Raw genomic sequence first — 25,000 nt, 5'->3', positions numbered from 1 at the left:
CGTCTGGTGAGACGCCCTTTCGTCTTCTGGAGGTGTCAGTTTATGTCCAGTCATTAGATACATGAATGTGAACAGAAAATTTGCATGCACTTTATTAAGAATATATCAAGTGCGTATTAAAAGCGCTAAACACTTTGTGTGTGTGTGTGCGTGTGTTTGAGTATAATTTAACACTGTAAGAATGAGTACAGGTATGTTTATTTATTACATAATACACGCATATTTAATATATATATATATATATATATAGATATATATATATATATATATTATATATATATATATATATATATATATATATATACTAATATGTATGTATATATAATATATATATACTAATATATATAATATATATAAACATATATATATATACACATAAGAATCCACATGGGAAAATGGCCCAGAGTGCAACGCAACCGCGCCGTAAATAGTGACCGGTTTCGTCTTGAGATTTCTAAGGCATTCGAAGATGCCATAGAAAACCATGACGAAACCAGTCAGGAATGATACCCCGTGCCTTTGTCAATAAGAAATTGACGAGTCGAAGCGTGTTTTCATTTTGAGCAATAGAAAGCAGTGATTCTGTTGGAGGAGGAGGAGGAGGGAGGCGTTTGGTAGTAGATCAGCGAAAACCGTCTCTCCTTGAAGCTGCCTCGGGGCATTATACTGGTTTCCAGTCTGCACCGCTAAGTGGGTCAGCTCCGACAATGGAGAAATTGGTAGGAAATTCATGAGATGAAAGTGGTGGTGAAACCCCTCCATGTACAGTATTGCGTGGAGGCATGAGAGACCTGGTTTGCGGGAAAATAGAAAAACATCAGCCAGCGCAACATAGCGCCGAGCTCTTTATTGGATAGAGCGTTTTGGATGAATGATGCCCTTCGTGCAGTTGTGAAATTCGGGCAGAGGCCCGGAAATCTGCGGGAGGAAATCGTCCATGTTCAGATGAATGGAGAAACAAGTCCACAGTTAAGTATGTGTACATAGATTTAGAGAAAAATATGTACAGATAGCTTTCTCGAATCTATTCGATTCCCATTTTCAAGAAGATTGGGAAAGGAAATCGAACAGATTCCCGAAAGCTCTCTGTACAGATTTTTCTTTAAATATATGCACACATACATAACTGTGGATTTCTTAATCAATTTCAAGACTGAAGCTACTGCGAGTGTTTCATAATTCAGATGATTGCTCGTGCCAAGTTAGTCAGCCATCCTCTTTGTTCTCTGCCTTCCTTAACGTTACGTGGTGCAATGCTACCCCGCCCACCCCTTATCTCTCTCTCTCTCTCTCTCTCTCTCTCTCTCTCTCTCTCTCTCTCTCTCTCTCTGTTTCACATGGTATGCAATAACAGGACGAGTGTTCCTTGGAACTCTCCTTAAGAATGCACAGGATGAGACACAACGGAATAAGCGTTGAAAGTCACAGAGAAGAAAAACAAGAATAATTATCTTCCACATCAATTTTGGTCGGGTCAGCTTTTGTACAATACCCTGGAGCCAGTAAATAGAAGAGAGGAAAGAAAAAAAAACTTAATTTTGGCACGTAATTTGTTTGAGGAGTAAAGGCAGTATCATGATGTATCCATCACGTCATTTACCTCCAGCCTGCACAATGAAAGGCCACTACATCGAAATGAATACTGTTGATATTGATGTCAACTGCGGCCTGTTGTCAATCGCTTTCCAAGGAAAGGTGGTGTTATTCGGGGAGGGAAATATGTTAACAATATACAGACGTGTTTTGTTGATTACTTGTGTCGGAGCTGTCCATGTCGACTCTTTATTTCCGTTATAATTTTTTTTTTCACAATGTAACAAAGTATAGTGTGCCAATGTCGGAACGCGTCTCGGCCAACGCGGAATCAGAGAAATTTAGTTCTGGTGATAGAAGTTCATTTCTCGATATAGTGTGGTTCGGATCCCACAATAAGCTGTAGGTCCCGTTGCTAGGTGACCAATTGGTTCCTAGCCACGTAAAAATATCTAATCCTTCGGGCCAGCCCTAGGAGAGCTGTTAATCAGCTCAGTGGTCTGGTAAAACTAAGATATACTTAACTTAATGTCGGAACGAATATCCAAGAGAAGAGGCATCATGTCATTTCTTGAATATCAATTGGCACGGGAAGATATAGCTATTTAATTTATATCTGCCTGAAATGGAACAATCGACGCATTCGGTTTCCACAAACAAGGCATCTTCTCAACGGCAGAAAAACCCGTCCTGCATAAAACGTTGGCCATAGACCAACTTTCTAAAATGGTTCCCTAGATCTGTCAGAAGGAGAGAGACGCTATAGACTTTTAACTCGAATTTCAGGGCTTTTTATTGGATACAGCCTTCGATAAGAGATGAAAGTAGATTGATAAAAATCACGTTAAGTATGGATTAGTTACTTATGTTATTGAATAGGAAATCAAGATGACGAGGGTCACCTCACCTGAAAGTATTAACTGCCTTCTCATCATATTCCATCATATGACTTCCCCGTAAGGGGGTAGTTCAGTCAGTGCACCTCACGGGGTGCACTGTAGGCATTACTAAAGGTTCTTTGCAGCGTCTCTTCGGCCCCTAGCTGCAACCCCTTTCATTCCTTTTATTGTACCTCCCTTCATATTATCTTTCTTCCATCTTGTTATTCACCCTCTCCTAGCAATTATTTCATTGTGCAACTGAGGTTTTCCTCCTGTTACACCTTTCAGTCCATATTACTCTCAATTTCCTTTCCAGCGCTGAATGACCTCGTAGGTCCCAGTGCTTGGCCTTTGTCCTAAACTCCTAAGTTCCATTCCATCCCATCATATGACTTTGAGTGACATTAGGCTATTTGAATGCACATGACACTTCATACAAACGAAATCTTTCGAAAAGTCTCCAGGAAAAGTAAACAGTTATAAGTAAGTGAACTACCTCATTTTGAAAAGCATCCGTATTTTGACTCGCATCAACGAACTAAGCTTTGGCCATTTTGCAGAAGGTGCTTTCTTTGGACACGAGCGTATACCGAATGCCTATGTCAGCTTCTGCAGGTCTTATGGAGACTTCTGGGCCTTTCATCACTGGCGAATGGAGTCATTTGGCCACCAGCCTCCACGCTGACGACACACACAAAGAACACCTCCGTTTCCTGAATTCTTGGGGCACCTTCCAGACTTTCACGCTCCAGTTGCACAATTATTTTCTATTAATTAATTCCTTTTTGTATCCTCCCAATATGCCATTCGTAGCGCTCACAAGACATAGTTTGTCTACCGCGAGGCGTTAAAAAGGTTGATTCCCTAGGCGTAATCCCATATGAATTATTTATCACGCGTAAATTCACTGCACGGAACGTTCCTGAGACGGACACACACAGACAGACAGAAAAGAAAGTGGAAAGAGGGAGGGCTGCGTGTAGAGAGAAATGGAGAGATAACTGCACTGTAGAAATTATGCTTCTTATATTAAGTTGTCATGTAATCATATATTATATATATACGATACGCACGTGTTCGATTCGCCATTTGTTCGAACCAGCAGCAGTGCGTGGAATGCATTCTACTCAACCAGGTTCTCTTATTTGAGAATAGTTTTCCTTCAAGTAGAACTATTATTACTTGTTGGATTTTTATTAGCGAAAGGATAAGCTAGTGAGAACATAGATTTATCGGAAATGGCTGCAATTTGCAAACAAGTGTCTCATTATTTATTTATTTAATAACAGTTGATGGCAATATTTGTTGAGGCGAACATAATCACGTTTTGACGATTAGACAAACCCCATTTTCTTTCTTACTAACACTGGAAAGTAACATAATATCCATTCAGTCGCATTTATTTCAGTGCTATATTTCCATAGCCATGAGAGATAATAACTGCAGCCATAAAAGATGAACACGTAAGAAGTAAATACAAAGTTAATGAAAAAGCAACGAAGAGGGGTTTACAACTTTCACTAAAAGCAAATGAACTTCAGAAGTCTGAATTTGAACGGACGATAGATTTAAGGCGACTTGTTTTTGTGACTGGTGTCACTTTCAAACATTTGTTGAATGCAGCAAAAGCGATTCAAAGAATTACCAATGAACACACTATTTTCGAAGAATTGTTCGGACAGGACATACGCATACAGTACGCACATTCACAAATATTAAGCCCCAAATCTCGGTTCATATTCAGCCCACCTCCATTGTGAGAGGTGATGGTAAGTTTGAAATACCTGGCTGATTATGATTTTTGTTTCTTACACTGTGACATTTTCTTATATGCACAAATTTTAAGCCACAAATAGCGTTTCTACAAAGCCTCAGATGATTATGGAGGAATATAAAGATAAATAAATGCATGCATACACACACACATACATACATACATACATACATAATTTCATTAATAGAAATTGCCTTCTCATTGGCTGATAAATTATCGGTATTAAGAGGGCCTTTAGCAAAGTTTACTGTTACTATAAGTATATCAGAATTGTAGTGTTCTTGTTTTACGTTTCATTGTCGTTTTGACTGCTATTGGCACCCCAAAATTTCTTTCATTTAGTATCGTCTTTGTGTATACATATTATTTGAATAGACTTCATTATCTACAATGTGTGTTGCATTTAGTAGGATGGTGGTGGTGTTGTGGGGGGGGGAGGGGGGGGGGGGCGGTTGGCCCTGATTGCTCTACGTGTTGATGCAGAAAGACGCTTAGAGAGCCTAACCATAAAATAAAATGTTATTTATCGAAATGATACAAAACTTGCGGTCAGATGGAAAATATTGTTTATTTTTGTACACTTCCACTTTATTTAGATTTGAAAAGTTTTCTCCTACTTTTTTGTTTTATGACAAAGTCTTTGATCAGATCCTCGAAACTTAATTTTTCCCACTTCGATTTCATGGTCCTTGGCGGAAGTCTGCACTTTCTGGGTGCTCTTGTTATTATTGTATAATAATATATCTGCATACAATTTTTCATTCAATGTGGGGGCCCCGTTTTGCGAATCCTGGTTCAGCTGCACCATTTGCAGTGTTGCACCATGTTACGTAAATTCGTGCTATTGAAAATGTCTGTGGGGCCCCTTCTATTGATACCCTAATCGCGTGCTGCTTTTGCATAATGCTCAATCTACCCTATGCTGACTTTGAGTCATAAGCAGAATTTAAGAGACTTGTTGCTTGGTTTAGTTAATGTCGTACTTTCCTTCAATGACCCCCAGATCTCAACGTATTTGTCACCATCAGCTTTTCTAAATTTTGTCAAATCCTCCCCTCTGTTTGTCAATACTCTTGGTGGAGGTTAGCTGTTTCTTCTCTCTCTAGTTTCCGGATTTTCAAGGTTGATTTCATCATCTTTTGAGGAAGAGATAGATGTGTTCGTGGCTGTCTTCCTTGGCAGTTACGCAAAGTTTGTACGAGTCAGGTATTTAGATATTTTGGTCTGAGTTTTTAAAGAATGCCAGTGAAGGTGTCATTATTTTTTCTTTGTTGTATCGGTGTCTTTATGGAGAAGTTTTATCTCTTATTCTTTTGTTTTGGTTTATTTGAGTTCACTCCGTTTCTTATTTCTGCTGCTGGAGAGAGGGTAAACTCGGCTTCTTCTTCTTCTTGTTTTTCTTTCGATAAAAATTATTTTTGTTTTCATCACCGGGTCCCGTCTAGTCCCCTTTAGTCTTGGCGCTGTTTTCATCGCATTCGCGAAATATGCTCCTCCTGGCTGCTCTGCCTGTCTTGAAGAAACTACCAAATCAGGATTAGGACACCCTCGCGTGTTTCAATCCGCCATTTTGGATGCTTCCAAGAGCAATGTCAGAATTAAAAAAAAAAAGAAAAAGGCTATTAAGGCAAGCCCATTGCTGTTATTTAAACTTAGAAACATAGCAGTTTAAGGATAGAACATGAATGATGAAATTGTACAGCTGATATATGAACTTTGATAGTGAGGTCAGAGGTCAGCATAGTTTCACTAGTCTACGAGAAGCCTAGACTCCTGATTCCAACAGCTTATAAGCAGTAGCCATTTGCCAGGTCTAAGTCTCCCTTAAATAGCTTACTGTGACTCATGAATGTCTGGCAGTTATAACTGCAAAATATGTAAGGATGTAGCATAGTTACCTCAAGAGCATTTCTAGGATACTAAAGGGAGTAGCACCTGACTTAAAGAAGCCATTCAAAAAGCAATTTCTCATCCAAGATCCCAAAGAAGTAATCAGTCACTCTGGCAAGTAGGTATATGCTTCCCGAATATGGATGAAGTTTACTACAGGTCTGTTTCTTGGGTTTTAGGAGTCACTGGTGAAGTTTACTTGATACTGTGCATTTGTTGTTGGGCAGGTGACTGAAAGGAACTGTACACTGGATAATTATGGAACTTGGGACATCCATGGACTAGTAACATTGTATTGCTGGACCTAGTCTTGGAAAACAATCTCCTTCCACATTAACGCCGTCAATTAGTGTAACTGGGAAAAATGCTTGGTTTTTCAACAAAGATTTTGCTACAGTGGGAGCCTCTGGATCCATCCAGGAGCTGATGACCTTATGCTTGAACCGGGTGCTCATAATTGTTGTTGAGGCTGATAAAAAAGAGGTGTCCTAAAAAGAACCAAAAGTTCTTTGTAGGACTAAATGGATGAATCTGAATACTAAACTAATACACTAATTTACTCTGTCACCATGAAAAGAATTCATTAAAATCATTATAGTATTTTAACCTAAGATAATTATTAAGGACCAGTTTAACACAAATCCTGGGTACTATTTCACTTACCACCAGTCCGAGAAACCATATTGCAGCCTCCAGAGCAGCAATGATAATTTTCTGTGTATGCAGAAAATTTGAATATTGCAATAATGACTGTTTAGATCACTTATCACTTGGTGCTGCAGAACCACCTAATATTTGTGAATATTAGTCAGAATCTTGTGGAAGTACGATCAGACCTACTTCGCTTAGTATCTATCTGTCCTTTCCAATGATTTAACCATCTTACCCAGTGTTAAAAGCAACCTCGCAAGCAGATATACACACCCAAGCATAGTCAAATGTGTCTGTTCAACAATCGTGCAGTTCAGTCATTCACTTAACAAATATACGCCAAATACGTTCAAACTGGCGAACTTTAAATATTTCATCATCCTCATGAATATGAAATACTAAATGTACTCTTCAGAGACAGCGAATCAAAATACTCTATCATTATCGTCTTTATTGTATTCTGACCTTTACTGATATACTGCAGTGTTATGAACCAAGGAGAGCTTCCTGTTAACTAGTCAAGTTCAATGTATATAAAGGGCAAGCGCCATTATACTACTAATACCACTGTTGCTACTATGACTCCATTGAGCATTTCCACTCAAGGTGTAACTCGTTCTGTCTAGTGCTTCCCCTCTCCCCAACCTTTCCTTACCAACACCACACCACAGCCCTTTCTGACCCTGTCTCCAGATACTCTGGTCAAGGTTACTTTTCTACCAAATCATGGGTTCATTTTATTTAGATCACAAAATTCAAAGAGAATGAAAAGGGTCCTTCAACTTTCCTCCACCCTTTTTGTAATTCTTCACACAATATTTTCCTCAAAATTCATGTCATCATTTCTCCAAAGTAATTTTGAATGTGGGCTGAATTATGCAATTCACATTCAAGTTTAGTTGAGAATACACCTTCTTTACCTAACTTGAACAAAGTAATAATGATTGATAGCATAAAATTAGCCTAGCTAATTTCTTTTTTGATAATAAGTAAATAATTAACAGGCACGATATTTATCTGATCACCATCTCACATCTAGGAGTGTTTTAGTGATAACGTTTCAACATTTTGCTTTGTCTTGCATTGCACCGCAGTTACTATGTGCAACCTGACTGTTCTTCTAACTTATCACTTTTCAACTACTGATTCTCTTCATAAAATCTTTTGTGCATCTACGTGTGAATAAGCCATCTATACTGTTCTTACCAGAATGTCTTAATTACTGTGATTTACTAAAATCCAATGAGATGGAAGCAAACTGTTGGCTTAATAAGCCTCTATGAAACTACAGCTCCGTTCAGTAATCCATGTGAATAGCCATGACATCGTTTCTATTACAAGTAGACCTAAACCGTGCCTAACCATAGTAACTGAAATCTGCATTAATCAGGTGCATGTGTGCACTTCTTAACAAAGTGACCAGTCAGACTGAATAGTAGCTAAAATATTATTGGCTTAATATTAAGAGAACTTGGCTGACGACAAAAGAATTGACTTAAACTTACCCTCCACACTTTATAACGTTAAGATCCTGGCCGAACCTATTCTGAAGCCTGTTGAGGGGGCTTATATACCTCAATATTTGATACGCAATGTTTGATCCTCAGGCACTGAATCCCACTAAATGAACCAAGGCCTTCCAACTCTGATTATCAGTCTGATCCAAAGAGTTGCACCCTCTTAGGCTACACAAGTGGTTTGACAGTCAGTTTCTCAGAACCACGCCGTTGATAAGACGCTTCTAAGCAGAGTCCAAGCCTGATGTGGCAGGAGTGTGTTCTCTAATTAGATTAGTAAGGGATACAGCATCACCTGAAGACAGGAGTGTAGCTGCTGCTTCAAAAGAATGTTCCTTGCATTGTGAGCTTAACTTGTGTGTGTTTAGCATGTGGCTCAGTATGATTGTAGCTTTAACTTTGCTGTGCATTCATATGCTTGGGTGGTGGTGTTAGTGAAAGCAAAAGTGGTCTGGCATTTGCTTCATGTTCCTACACCGCTATACTTCTCCGTCATCTAGGTTAAATGGTCTATTGTTCGATTCCTGTCAGGAGTTTCCATAATACCAGTCGTTTGAGGGTAGTATATGTAATATCCGCCGTGGGATATATCCATGGAGCGTTCCTTAGATCGGGTGAGAACAATGGTGAACCCATGTCATAATTAATGTGTGATATTGATACCTGAAATGGTTTCCCTCAAAGGATAATTTAGTGTGACAGTTTTTCATGAATTTGTATTTCATGCTAGGGTAACAAAGCTTCAAAAAATCTAGCCATCCAAGGGGATTTAAAAAAATTATCAGAGTAAAAATGCAGTATTTGAGTTTTAATAGCATTACATAGATAATTTTATCAAAGTTGACTTAAATTTACCAGAATTAAAAAATGTCTAGGTGTACATTTTACAAATAATCTATGTATTTCAATGTTAATAGTATTTTTCTTTAGTTACCCATATAAGATTTTATCAGTACATATTAATTTTTTATTATGCTTTCTATCTATTTTTATATGCTTTATTTAACCGTCCAATACCATCGTTTTCATCTTTTGTTTCTACTTTGTGTGCTGGCCAAATCCCAACAACATATTCACAAATCAAGGTTACAGTAGTTTTCCTCCTGTCCTTTTTTTTTGAATGTGCTTCAAAATCCAATTGTAAAATATGTGTGTGTGAACTTTCATCACATCAGCGTGATATTTTTTTATATTTACAAATATTAAACTACGAATGTCTTTTACAAATCCAATCCGCTCTACCTCGGTATTATGTCCGGGGTAGAGCGAATTGGATATGAAATGACACTTAAAGCTTAATGCTTGTGATATGTATATATATATATATATATATATATATATATAATATATATATATATATATATATATATTTATCTATTTATTTTTTTGTTTACTTACTCCACCTATAGCGTGGGTTTTAATTCCCAGCTTCGGTCAATAGAAGCAGACTGGTATTGAGGAAATGTCTATTTTAGGCGTTCTTAACCTTTTGATGACTCCAGACCCCTAATGAATTGCCCAATATGGTTTCATACCCCCTTTGCTTGAGTCCACTTCAGTCATATTTGTTGAAAGTATAACTTAATAGACGTAGTTTAATACCTACTTTAGGTGCAAATGGCTAGGAATAGAACATATAAGAAAATCAAAAGCAGTTATAGTTATATATAGTTTTTTCTACAAAATGTACCCATGTATACACACTGACACATTAAAATCAAATATATACAAATATCCAGAGATCAAGTCCCATACCCCAAGGATTGTGGTTCTCATACCCCCAAGGGATATAGATAACCCCCGTTAAGAACCTCTGGTCTAAATCGTTGCAATGCCCTCGAGAACCGGACTGACCTCTGAGAGGGTGTTCATGTCCCCACATGACATCCTCAGATAGAACAATACCTTCTATGAGAGCGTTACTGTTTTATGGCCCAGCTGGAGTTCTGATGCGGTATTATTTGGTAATATTTTAGAATTATTTTTTCGATAGAAAGATAGAAGTGTATTTGTTATGATTACCTTTTCTTTTTTTATCTTTTAGGTTGCTTCGTGAAGACGAGAGCCTAGTCAAAGGCTTCTTTTTAATTCAAACTCTCTTAACTGATTTCCTGTGCGTATTTCTTTCCCCAGGAGTGCTGTCCGCCGCTTTGTGCACGAAAATCAGGGCCTGATCAAACGGATGTACGGAAACCAGCGCCACTACAACGTCTTGAGATCGGAATTCCTCCAGGACATGTACGAGGAAATGTTCAATGAGATGCCGAAAAGACAGTCCCACAGGTTTCATCCGTCGTCCTCCTCCCACGTCTCGACTGCCCGAACCGGAAGGTACCAAAAACACTCGAACGCCAATTCGCTTCAGGAAGAGAGAACGAAGAAACGGCCCAGGAATGACAATGATCCAAGTTCAAGATCTCGGTCCATTAAAACAGTATCCATGGAACCAGAATACATTTCGAAAAGTGGCGCGGATGCATCTCTGCCTCAGGTTCCTTCTAAGCTGAAGGCGCAGCGGGTTCCTGGAAATCGGCTGAAGGATATCGAAGACTTCGAGCAGCTAACGATGGATATTCTGGAGGCAGTGGCAGACCTGCCTCCCAGGAGGAGGACCACAGATTCTAACACCGAATTTCCACACACAACGCAAGCATCCACTGCTCCCACGGATTCAACTGCTTTCCAAGCTACAAGTGAGACAACTACGAGTAAAGGTACGTCTTGCGCTAAGTTTGTTATTTACATTTTAGAATAAGCAAATATAAAGTATTTGGTATAGTATTTTCTTGTAATACAGTGCGGACAGCCCACCAGTGAAAGGCCGTGTCTCTAATAACCGAGTCATTGATGTTGCCTTGTCTGAACAACCCCAGTTTCTCAGCTGTTTCACATGTAGCTCAGAAACCGCTTCTGTTGGCAAGATGTTCATTTCCCTACACTTGATGATGCTATTCACCTGAGACCATTTACATCCTTTGGAGGTTCCTGCATTTTAACGCCTTGGCAGGAAATGCTATGCACCTCCAGCAGAAGTACCTTGTTCCTTTCCTCAGAGATAGCCTACCTGCTTTAAAGGGTAAGAATAATATATCTATATGGTACTTCGTGTACATGACTGGGTAGTAACCTCCAGAAACGAATATCCTGTCGTTGAAGCACATTCAATCATGTCAGCAATGCTAAGAAAATCACGATCTCCTGAATGAGTTGATTAATAAAAATCCACAATAAAACAGCACATGGCATTCCTATGTAAGAGGTAAACACAAACTTAGAACAATTGATGGGTATTCCTCATCAGTATCTACCTGAAAATGCAAAGCGAGAGAGAAGGCAATTTCCTATGAAGTTTTAAAATGCAGGGGGTGGGGGTTGGGGGTGGGGGCGTAAGGCTAGGGCGAGAACATAACAACCCCATCACGGAATTACTGGTTCGGGTGTTGTTAGGTGACTTCGGACTGAAAAAGGAGTTGCGACAACCTCCTTGATCCTCGTACTATGGCACCTACGTATGCAGCATAGGTGCCACAGTCGGAAGAGAGAGAGAGAGAGAGAGCATCAGGCTTCACACGGTCAACGTCAGTTTTGAAATGAAAAGGTTTTATGTAGTGTTTAGCAATATACCAGTTAGTTAATAAAAGGGTCTTCATTTGCAAAAGTCTCTCCCTGAAGCGCTGCCATAAACATGGGAAGTCTTTCAAAGATTGAACAAGACCTTTGGCTTTACAAATGAGAGGGAGGCGCCTTGTACTGATTGGTTGTCTCAATAAACGCTACAATGTGATCTCCTCAGAGGAAGTGCATTCTTGAAAACTATGTTTACTTACCAATACTACTCTGTAGCTGAAACACGGACAGGCACCCGATCACTTGATCAGGAACTTTTATGTTACCAAGGGGCGGTCCCAGTAGGCGGGTAGTGCCGTCAGTGCACCTCATGCGGTGCACTGTAGGCATTACTCAATGTTCTTTGCAGTGTGTCTTCGGCCTTAGCTGCAACCCCTTTCGTTCCTTTTACTGTACTGCCTTTCATATTTTCTTTCTTCCATCTTACTTTCCACCCTCTCCTAACAGTTGATTCGTAGTGCAACTGCTTTGAGGTTTTCCTCCTGTTACACTTTTCGAACCTTTGACTGCCAATTTCCTATTCAGCGCTGAATGACTTCATAGGTCCCAGTGCTTGGCCTTGGGCCTAAATTCTATATTCAATTCAATTCGAAGGGCAGTAAACAACCTCCCTCTTTCTCTCTGCCCGCCTACGGAAATTATTGGAGTTCTTGGAAGACTGATTCAGTCAAGAAATGCGTCTATTTGTGGGGTACTACTACATACCCTGCTCTTCTTTTCTCTCAGGATAGTTATGGTTAGGTCTGTCCTCAAACTGGTGGTTTCAAAGTATAAGGGTATTTAAGAAGGTTACATGTCTAACGAGGAAGACCGTGTTTCTTCTTTGAATGGGTCCTTGTCTCCGCTCCTCTTGCATTCCTTCAAAACAGAAGGGGGAAAACGAGGGCTGGTCCGCTGGTATAGTGTTAGTGACATGACGAAGAAAAATCACTGGCCCTTGGAGGTTATAACCAACATACTTTGGAAGTTTGAATTTCAAGTCAATGGCCCTTTTGGTGCGCTTGTTCCATGCGAATAGGTTTCATCTAATGAAATAATAATAAATAGTATGAAAATCGTGGCAAATGCTTCACAGGCATAAAAGGATGGAGAGCTGGTTGCTCTGTTGACATTTTGTCAATAAGAGTACCTGTAGAAAACTGGAGGCAAACGAGGGAAACATGCAGCTAGGGCTTATTTTTATTTATTCCTGAATGGACAAAGTATTCAGCAGCAGCAGCCATCATAAAATCTTAATAGAGATTGAAATATTTGCATACATGTACGTATATATATGTGTGTGTGTCTGTTGAGCGTAAAGGTTTCACTAGATTTCTCATAAAGTCTGAAAATGTCTTGTAACATGAAGGATGATGATATAGTCAGACGAACAGATGAATCATTCAATCAAATGACGTTGGTATGGTTGTCAGAATCTTTGTTGTTAGCTTATCAGAGGGCTGTCCGTCAGTAGCAGGCCATTCTGTTACAATTACGAAACTGAAGTCATCTTTGATTCCCCTCTTAGGAAGAATGAACGCATTCACTCAAATTATCCCAAAGATTCCTTGTAAAATTTGTTCTAAAAATGTGCTGTTTCAAACTTCTTTTGATTTCCACTGGTAGATGATTCATTTTTATTTTTCTAAATAAAATGGAAGGCCGTTATACTATCTGTCCCTTTCCTGAGGGATATTAGAAAATACAGTAAGAAAACGAGCTCACCAGTAACTTTGATCAGGTACAATACATGCATGGAGCATCTAGGGGACTAATGATTAACTAAACTAGAACATGGCCAAGTCGATGGGAATCAAGTTGGGAGAAGAACAGATAGATTATGAGAAAAATAGAAAAATTTAAACATTCTTTTATTAAAACGCACCAAAAAGTGAAAAATAAATTTTTAAGACCAGGATTTTCTAACAATTAGTCATGTCTACGAAAGCAAAAGCGTTGGCGCCAAGCATGGAAGTGCCACAAGAAAAGAAATATATATTTTTTATATTTCTTGTAGCATTTCCTTCCATGTTTGGCGCCAACGCTTTTACTCTTGTAGACATGATTAGTTGTAAGAAAATCCTAGTGTCTCAAAATATTTATTTTTCACTTTTTAGTGCATTTAATACAAACATGTTTTAAAGATATACTTTATATTGTTATTTTATACTTTTTAGTTCTGACAGAAATTTTAACCTATTTATGATTGCAGCTAACAAAATTGATATCCTATCGAGCTAAGGAAGGTTTGAAAAATCCGTAGACTTATTAACTTATTCTACTGAGTCAAAGAAGTTGTGAAAAATCCGAAGAGTTTCATACAAATCCTGATATAGTGGGAGAAGTCACTGTAGGGTCATTAGAGGTCACTGCTGACCTGCTGATCTTTTAAGGTTATATTGTCACAGGAATTGAGTAACCACGCAAAATTTCAAGTCCATCAGACGAAGGGAAGAGGTCGAAAATTGCGTTATAAGTTTTGACCCAAACAGACAGACAGATACAGAAGTCAAGTTAAGTAAAAGCATATAATAAAACATTTCCAATGACAGACGTCTTCTTGACCTATGTCCGTCTTCTGATTTTTGTTGAGCTCATCCAAGTTGGCGCACTCACTGATGTATTATTATTATTGGAACGCCCCTTTTAGGGGATAACAATAAACACGGCAAGCTTGAACCATGTTTACCTTAACCTCCAGATATATATAACACAAGTGTCCTAATAGCATGATTTGTCTTCGCCTCAGGAAATGACTGGTTCACTGAGGAGGAGACGGCCTACGAAGAAGTGACCACCCCCAATAACGGCTCTCCTTCACATGGCAGAGAGAGCGAGGAAGAAAAGGAGAGGCTGAAGCCGACCTACCTTCCACTGCCTAACGCTGACGAATTAGACTTCCATGACGAAGGTATTTGGACGACTCTCGGCGACGAATTATTTGACACATTCTCCACTACCACCTACTCGCCTGAACTCGATGAATTCTCCATGTCTACTTTTCCTGAGGAAGTAAGTTTTAGTTCTCTTTCAGTATTCCTGGTTTAACAGCGATACTTTATGATTTTTACGTTTTTGTACAAAAAGTAAGTTTTTATTGGAACAAATTTCCGAAAATTTTAATAAAGAATAAAAAAGGTGTCAGTCAGGTAAAAATGTCTTTGTATCAGATTCTATGAATTGGTTTTTACTATTGGAAATTAGTAATTTGAGGAGCATTAAAAAAAAAAGCCAACAAACAAACCAATGACCAATATAATCATGTGTCAGGTAGAAAGGAATCTTTAATTACTTTTTGTGCAGTTTCAGTGAGCGATAGAATTTGTTTTTATAACATGACAGTTTTGCAGTGAGTTCTCCAGTAATTTATCCATTCCAAGGAGTTATATACATTTAAACTGGGTCGAGATCGCTTTTGCAAGATGGTTTGATATTGTGAAATCGTTGAACCCTAACCCTCTAAGCAGCCCAGAAACGACAACAGAAGACTTCTGATTGGCAGAGCTAGGTCGGACCGTGTTTAATTAAAAATTCTCTGCGCCAACGACTCTTCCTGCCATGACTCCGAGATTTCCGATTGTGCAACTGTTGTCATGACACTTTAGATGTACGAAACATTCATTCTCGATTCTGAAGCGATTTAATTTCATTATTCTTTAACGAAAACTCATTTTTATCAGCTTTGGAAGTCTGAAGTTGTCTGTTAAGGCTGTTTTTGCTATGAAATGAGAGCAATGAATGCAAAAAACTATAAGGTTTGAAAATCATAATTCCTTAACAATTCCGGTTTCTTTCTCATAAAAATTACTCACAACCCAGCAATTGAAAAGATGGCTTGCTCTTCGCTAAGAGTTTAGAATAATTACTTTTCCATGTTTGATCATCGTCTGGTCCCTCCCGTATTCAGGTATTCGTGCTCTTTAAGGCAAATGTATCAACATCCATTGTTTGTTTTCATTTTTGTCAAAAGACAAAATGAACATTTATCAAATGCCCTCTACTGGAGAGTTCTTCCTCCCTTCCAACTGACTTTCCACTCTCTGAGGTTTTCCTCCTGTTCGAATTCGAATATAGAATTTGGGCCAAAGGCCAAGCACTAGGACCTATGAGGTCATTGAGCGCTGAAACAGAAATTGACAGTAAAAGGTTTGAAAGGTGTAACAGGAGCAAAACCTCGCAGTTTGCACTATGAATAAAGTATTAGGAGAGGGTGGAAAGTAAGACGGAAAAAAGAGAATATGAAAGGAGGTTACAGTAAAAGGATTGAAAGAGGTTGTAGCTCGGGGCCGAAGGCACGCTGCAAAGAATCTGAAGTAATGCCTACAGTGCACCGCATGAGGTGCACTGACGGCATTATCCCCCTACGTGGGTTTTCATCCCGTTACACTTTTGTAACAATTTACTTTCATTTTTCTTAAGCCCAAGCGCTTGACCTGCGTACTAAATTGTATATTCAATTCCATTCTACAGGAAAGGGTAATGTGAAAACTTCATCTCACGTGTCATTTGATGTAAGCGCTAGCAAGGATAAAGTCAATTCCCAAAAGCGTAACTTCGGTAGAAGCAGCCTTTTAAGACATGACCGTTTTCCCGATATATTTTGTACTTGGAGAATATGAGGGTTTCAGCCGAAACTTCGTATTTTACGCCATGACATGTAATATATATAAATTAGGTGATGCTGTGTTTATTCCCCCCCCCCCCCCCCCCCCCCCCCCCCCCCCATGTGTAACAGCAACTCCACGTTCATACTCTCCATCTTTCATCCAGTGGCCAGTCTTTCTTACCAAGGGTTTTTCCATTAATATTTAAAATTACAACTTACATTTACCTTCACTGAAATATAGCTGGTCATAGCATTCACTTTTCCTGCAATTTTCCGATATATTTATATAATTTTCTTGAATAATTCGTCAAATTCACATTGCGTTTCTGCATTCTACCCTACTGTATCAGAACTTGTGAGATGCCTTGGTCCCAAGTTCGGCAGGATACGCTCCATCCTTTAGACCTGGCTTGATCCTACACTGGCCTGACCCTTTATAGTATAGTACTCCCTATTTTCCCGTGATGCGCAAACTTCGAGTCGCTTTTTTTTTCCGAAGTCGCTCACTCCGCTGCTTTTGTCAGCAACCTTTCATGACATATAGTTGAATGTGTTCAGTTTACATTTCATTTAAATGTCTTCTTTCCGTACATTTGACTTGGATTCAGTTGGCAGCTGCCAAAGAAACTACGGAACCTCTTTGAAATACCGAATTAGTTTTATTCTGTTAATATTAAAATAATTTTTGTCTTGCCTCGTCACATCACGTCGTAAGTTAGACGTCTTCATAGATGAAAATATATTAACTCCGAGGTTGAATGAATTAGATATTAAAGGACATTTGTAGCTCCAATAATATATATATATATATATATATATATATATATATATATATATATATATATATATATTATATCGTAGATGAAACCTATTCACGGGAAACAAGCACACAGGGCCATTGAGGTAAAAATCAAGCTTCCAAAGAATAGTGGTTTCAACCTCCCACCGCAGACCCCACACAGCAGCTGTAAATAATCATGATAGAGAGCCAGTGATTTTTCATCGCCCTGGGGGAGGCGCGAACCCGCGACATCTAAGCGGCAAACAACGACACTAGCCATCATACCATATGTCACTTACTGCTATAAAAACGCTACCTGGGGGAATCATCTCTGATCAAGCATAAATGAATGCTGCACCGGGGTTCCTCTCATGTCATTTTCTGTCTTCTCTTGCATTCTGAAGCGAGATATTGCTGACTCAGCGTTCATTTCTTCACTTCGACATCTGTACAAGAATGAAGAAAGACTCTGGAGGCATTTCTGGCATAACGTCACCGTTGAGATCCCAAACAGTCTTTCAGTTTCGTCAAGCTTCAAACCCATTTTCACTCGCGGTTTCATATAGTTGAAACTGCGCAATCATCCTGTCACTTGTTACTTAGTGTTTTTAAATAGAGATTGGTTTCGATATCTAAGTGTGACTAGCAACGCAAGATAAGGGAAGATAACATGTTTAATACACACACACACACACACACATATATATATATATATATAATATAATTATTTATATATTATATTAATATATATTACTATACATATATTATATATATATATATATATATATATATATATGATATATATATATATAGATATATATACTTATATATATATTTATATATATATATATAATATATATATATATATATATATATATATATATATATATATATATATATATATATATATATATATATAAACAAAGTTATAGCCACGAAGGAAAATTGAAACATTGGAGACGCTAAGTACTTTCGTCTTTACCAAGACATGTTCACAGCAACTAAAGATACACAGAAGCAGGGGCCAATATAAATGGCGGGTACAAGTCTTAAGGGAATACAAAAAGGTCGGGAGGTCACAGAATGGTCAGCAGCTTAAAATCGAAATCTACTTATTGGTAATCCTCTTTATTCTCTCTTTCAATTCCTTCTGGAACACATGTTTTATGACCGAGCCAAAAGAAAATAATCCTCGACTTACAATAAAATTATTCACCCAGGTTAACTGATCAACAGATTCTAATAAGTTCCTTGAAATAGTTTCCTTACAACGTGCCAATATTTGGCTTTGCGTCCAATGTGTTCTGTGGGACTTTTCACTTGAATGTAAAAATAAAGCATTATTTGTCTGACCTGTTCTTACTGAGTATTTGTGTTGTTTTATTCTGGTGTTCAATTCTTTACTGGTCTGACCTAAGTAAAATAAATCACAATCCATACATGGAATTTTGTATACAATATTGCTATCTTTTCGGGGCTATTTTTTAAAAACATGTTTACGTTATTATATGTGAAAGATACATTTGTATTAAACAATTTTAAAAAGGATTTTACAGCTAACCCAATAAAGTGGGGAAAACAAAGGGTGTTTGAGGGCACTTCTTTTTTTCTCTCCGATTTTTCATAGATCTTAATAGCTTTGTTACAATAAATATCCATGATATGGCGATTTTTCATAAAAGGTCTTTGTTACAATAAAATATCCATGATAGCACAAATCTGTTCCTATTTTTCTGATGTTTTTGAATTCTTGATCTAAAAACTCAGGACTGACTATTCACAAGGCTCGAAGAAACACTGATGAAAAAACTGACATATGTCTAATTATTTGTCTTTTTCCTATGAAAACTAAATTTACAATTAAAAGGTTCCCTTTTAGTATAAATGTTCAAAAAAGGTAAACTATTATTTTTCCCCAACTCAAGTGTAAACTTAATAGAAGGAACCTATTTAGTTGACCCAATATATTACTTTCATCCAAATCTTTGGGTAAGATGGCAAAAATATCATCAACATAACGGTACCATGTCCCAGGAAAATGGAAAATCTTGGGGATGTACAGGCGTTCAAAAAAGTTCATATAAGAATTTGAGAGAACAGGCGAAAGCGGATTTCCCATTGCCATACAAAAGATTTTTTAAATATTCCCCAGCCCCTTGAAAATAAATTTACAATCACGTATGCCTTTTTAATTTATTATTGACCTGGCTAATTGTTGGTGACAAATCAAATTTATGCAGTTCATCTTGAGGGTATTCCAATACCGAGTCATTGGGAGCGAAGTTTAGTGAAAAAGGAACATACATCAAAGCTTATTAACCGTGAATCTGGATTGATTGTAATGCCGTTGATTTTGTCAGTCAAATATAAAGAATTAATAAGAAATAGTTCCTAGCTATGGTCCACAAATAATTTTGTTAGATATTGTGCGTTTTTTATTAGCCCATATAGACATCTACGGCAAAGGAGGTGAGTTCGTTAAAAACTGATTTATGAGAATGTTGTTTTTCAGGATACTTCTTAATTTCCCTATTGAAAGATTTTATTGCTTCTTCTAAGGGGTTCTTGTTTAGTTTTAAGTTAGTATCATTGTCACTTAACAGTTCTTCTATTTTTTATTTATACATTTCTTTATCCATAATTACTACGGTGTTGGACTTATCTGCCTTAATTGCTGTGACTGTCTTGGTAATAAGACGAAACTCTCCAGTATTTCAATTTTCCTTCGTGGCTGTAACTTTGTTCGTATAATCATTACGTTTATATATATATATATATATATATATATATATATATATATATATATATATATATATATATATATATATATATCTCGATATATACTGGAGCTGCAGCTTGCGTATTCAAATTGGTAGGCATCCAAGGAAAAGCACTATACAATATGAAGTTTTTTTGCGTGCTATGGTATTTTATTTATTTAAATGTGTTATTTGATATTTAAATTTGGTGGTTTAAAGTAATTTTATGTGTAATTACTCTTTAATAAACTCTTTGCATGCACTTTTCAGCCTTGTAAATGCAACGATGTACTTGTGAAACGTTGACCTTAGCAATGAACAGTATTGTATAGTGATTCTCCCTGGATGCCTATATATATATATATATCTTTATATATATCATATATATCATATATATATATATTATCTATATATATCTATATATTATATATATATATATATATATATATATATCTATATATACTATCTTTATATATATATATATTTATATAATATCTATATTCTATTTATCTATATATATATAAATAATATAGTATATCTATATTCGATATCTATCTATTTCTATATCTATATATCATATATATCCTATAATAAATCCTCTATATATATATAATCTATCTCTATATATATATATATATATCTAATTATTTTAATTATTTTTAATCTTTATATATATTTTCAACTATATCTATCTTTTTTAATATAATAAATAATTTATATATATATATCTATATTATATATATATAATATATAATATATTATTTATTGCGTGTGTGTGTGTGTTGGGTAAGAGTATGTGCATGCGTCTGGTTTTTATCATTTACAAAATTTGGTTACAGGTAGACATTTGTATTTAGAAATAATTATGCTAGTATTGCGAATCGCAAAGCATTAGGAAATACATTACTCGTAGTTAGCAAAGATTAATGTCAGCATTCAGTGCAGATAGAATGTCTATATTTTCACCACTGCCCAGACAAGATGGCCACAGGTTTGGCTCTCTATATGACCTGCATTGCGTCTTTGAATGTTATGGGAATTGAATTGAATATGGAATTTAGGGCAAGAGCCAAGCACTGGGGTGGGACCTATGAGGTCATTCAGTGCTGAAAGGGAAACTGAGAGTAAAAAGGATTCAAAGGTGAAAAGGAGGAAAACCTCAAAGCAGTTGTACTATGGAACAAGTGTTAGGAGAGGGTGGATAGCAGGATGAAAGAAAGAGAATTTGAAAGGAGGTTCAGTAAAAGGAATAAAAGGGGGTTGCAGCTATGGGCCGAAGGAACGCTGCAAAGAACCTTGAGTAATGCCAACTGTGCACCGCGAGAAATAGTGCTGCATCAAAAAAGGATCGGAAGGAAGACATCTGATATCTCCGGAGATGAGCAGCACAATCAAAAACGCGCAAAGTTAATTAACGGGAAGAGCCTCATGGAAGAAGTTATCGATGTATAGCGAGTCATTCAAGAAAAGGGAAACAGACTATTGAGACATTGAGTGTGAAAACTGGACGAACAGGTTTTTCAGTAATTCACTGTATAGAAGTTTGAGAGTCATGAATATTTATGAGAAGAAAAAGGATGAAAATGAATTAAATCAGTTCTCAAAGACGAGCGGTTATGTACATAGATTAAAATAGGTAGTAATGCTAAAATTGTGTATGGGATTGTATAGTAAGAAAAATGATCATTCAAAGAACAGTTTATGTGGAAGCGAAGGAAATGCAATCATAAGAGGAGTTTCGTGACACTAGCGAGAACCAACAACACCTGGTCGGTCGTTTTGTCAAAATCTGCGGAAGTCAATTACACAATACTTGTTTAACCCCATAGGAGGGGTAGTGCCGTCAGTGCGCCTCATGCGGTGCACTGTAGTATACTCAACTTCAGGTCCTTTGCAGCGTGCCTTCGGCCACTAACTGCAACCCCTTTCATTCCTTTTGCTGTACCTCCTTTCAGATTCCCTTACTTCCATCTTACTCTCCACTCTCCTCTAACAGTAGATTCATAACGCAACTGCGAGGTTTTCCTCCTGTCTCACATCTCAAACCTTTTGCTGCTAATTTCCGTTTCAGCATTAAATGACTTCATAGGTCACAGTGCTTGTCTTTTGGCCTAAATTCTATATTAAATTAAATTCAATATTTGTTTAAGCTTTGTCTCTACCGTTGGCACCATTTTGGAAGCATCAGCTCATACAGGATGTTTTTGGATAAGTTGTACTTTGCTTTCAGTTCAATTTTTCTTTATTAACTTTGGCAATCCAGTGCATTAGAAGAAGTTATTCCATAGTACTTATGTACTTACCTACGTGTCATAAAAGGAGCCCATGAAAACGCCAAAAGGTAGAAAGTTAATTATATTTATTTCAGAGACAATGTATAGCATTAGCTTTCTACCTTTTGGCGTTTTTATGGGCTCCATTTATTAGATGGAATGCTGTTTTGACAGAAAATATTTCACTTGTTCAAGAAGAGTACTGTGAGCATTCAGAAAATATTTTCTTTTGAAAGGCTTGTCCATTATTATTATTTTCTTTGTTTTTCAAATTGCAGTTAGGGCATATTACCCAGACTCGATTGGCGAAATAGCTTTTGATAAACCTTCCATTTCCAGATATCGACCCAGAACCCTGGAAAATCTGACCTCTCCGAAATAGCTTTTGACCCTTCTGAGGAAAGTGACCGCCAACAAAACTTTGGCTCGACGACCTCACCTGACATGGACGGTTTGACCACCTTAAAATCTCTCCCTGACGAATATCCTGACGACGAAGAAGAGGCGCTGACGGAAGTCACTGACCACGTCACATACGACAAGAAGTTGACGAGTCAGGAGAGTTCTGGGAAGGAGAGGGTGACGCTCAATTCCAAAGACCCAGGCGACTTCTCCGACGATTTAGACATTGAGCAAAGAGAAGACTCGCCCCTGACTAAAAGCCCCTTTGACACACAGTTCCCGAACGGAATGCAAAGCGGAGGAGGCCCGCCAGAGCCAGACAGACACAGGACACCAATACGCGGCGTGTGAGTAGTACTATATAGACACATGTGTTGCCCTGCTCACTTTCCAGCGAATCGGTCACAGCTTATGACATCATTACAATGTGGGGAAGTGCTAAGACTTCATTTGACATGCATATTTTGTTTCTCCCTTTCTCTAGATCATTCTCTCACACATATAATTGTCTGTTTGCCTTAGTAGGGATCTTCTGACAAGCAAACCAAACTAATCAGGGTGTTACGGATAATGATGATGTATAAGTCATGCACAAATTTAGTCTCATTTCCTTGTAGGAAAAGTCCCTCAGAGATTCAATTAGACTTTTTCTTATAGATTGATATGCGGATGTTTACTGTTCAAATGTATTAATTAAAAAGGCCTCTAATATAAGAAATGACGCTTGGCTTAAGGAAATTCATGAAAAATTGCAAAGTTAAGCCAGTGTATCTCTCTCTCTCTCTCTCTCTCTCTCTCTCTCTCTCTCTCTCTCACACACACACACACACACACACACCACAACACATACACACACACACACACACACACACACACACACACACACACACACACGCACACACACACACACATATATATATATATATATTATAATATATATATATATATATATATATATATAGATTAGGGGCAGGCGGCTGCAGTCACGATATAGAAAGGACAAGTAGTCCCAGGCGCAGGTCCGGTGCATTGTTATAGGACCGACCATAATCTGTGACGTCACTTAAACCAATCGAAGCGACAATTTACTGATGGAAACAGGGATAAATGCCTTTTTGCACTTTGAAATGCGATTTAAGAAGTATCCCTCCATAGATTTAAGCGGTGGATACAATTTTGGACAAGTGAAATATAGGAGAAATCGAATAGGCGAAATGTTGCACAAATAAGGTTTTTAGTGTGAAACTTATAGGAACTGGCGGGATCCTGGAGACTGAGGTCACGGGATTTTTTTCCACGGTTTTATCAAACGTCCCTTGTCTTGTGCCTGTGTGCATTTGGGACTTTTGTACAAAAGTCCCAAATGCACACAGGGACAAGACAGGGAAGTTTGATAAAACCGTGGAAAAAATCCCGTGACTTCAGTCTCCAGGATCCCGCCAGTCTTTATAATTTTCACACACACACACAAAACTTATTCGTGCAACATTTCGCCTATTCGATTTCTCCAATATCGATATTCACATGAACTATAATATTTCATATGTCCAAGATCGCATTCACCGCTTAAATCTCTGGAGGGATATTTATTAAATCACAGTTTGAAGTGTGAAAAAGTCAATTATCCCTATGTTTCCATCAGTAAATTTTCGCTTCGAACGGTTTGTGTGACGTCACAAAATCACAAGCGCAAATTCGTCGCTAGAGCGGGACTACCTTATCATTACTCTATCGGGGCTGCAGCCAACCGAGGGAAAACAGTAACGACATTTCTTTGTTACTAACGTTTCAAGACATCTGTCTCATTACCAAAGCTGGAATAGTACATTAAAATATAATCATAAAAAAATCAGACTCGTACTTAAAATTTACAACCAAAATATAAAAAGCTATATGAGAAAAATATAAAGAGTATAAAAACGTTACCAACTGGACGAAGTATAAAAGCAAGTGACATAAACAAAGAATTCCAGGTAAAGAAAGAATTGTTGAGGTAGTTGATTATTCAGCCTTGGTACTAGTAGTTTAATGAAAAGTGATTCAAAGATAGAAAGCGAAGATTTGGGAACTTTGGAAATTATTTTTAAAATGTTATAGTCAATTTCAGTCTGACACCTTTTGGCGTGTTCTCGAATATTTGAGAACTCGGGATTAGATCATATTCTGACCCCAGTTCTATAAATAGACGATGCTTGAAGTCATGAAAGGGTAAAAAACGTCATCTTAGGATCCGTAGTTATCTGTAATTTGGGTATATGTTTATTGCTCATAAATTTATTTAAATGTTTTTGAAAAAGAAGTCTGAAAGGACAAAAGGTGTCTGAAAA

General features: G+C 37.6%; 1 protein-coding gene across 1 annotated transcript in view; it reads left to right on the top strand.

The window, feature by feature from the left end:
* The window catches only part of LOC135213651 (uncharacterized), a 70,738-nt gene that overhangs the window by 33,910 nt on the left and 11,828 nt on the right, over positions 1 to 25,000 (top strand). Inside the window, exons 3-5 of the mRNA XM_064247692.1 lie at positions 10,380 to 10,960; positions 14,602 to 14,864; positions 22,611 to 23,020. Coding sequence (XP_064103762.1) covers positions 10,380 to 10,960; positions 14,602 to 14,864; positions 22,611 to 23,020 — 1,254 coding nt within the window. The remainder of the gene's footprint in view (positions 1 to 10,379; positions 10,961 to 14,601; positions 14,865 to 22,610; positions 23,021 to 25,000) is intronic.

This window comes from Macrobrachium nipponense, chromosome 43 (assembly GCF_015104395.2).
Source record: "Macrobrachium nipponense isolate FS-2020 chromosome 43, ASM1510439v2, whole genome shotgun sequence".
NCBI lineage: Eukaryota > Metazoa > Arthropoda > Malacostraca > Decapoda > Palaemonidae > Macrobrachium > Macrobrachium nipponense.
Note: the sequence above shows the minus strand (reverse complement) of the source record. Positions and strands in the feature narration are given on the sequence as shown.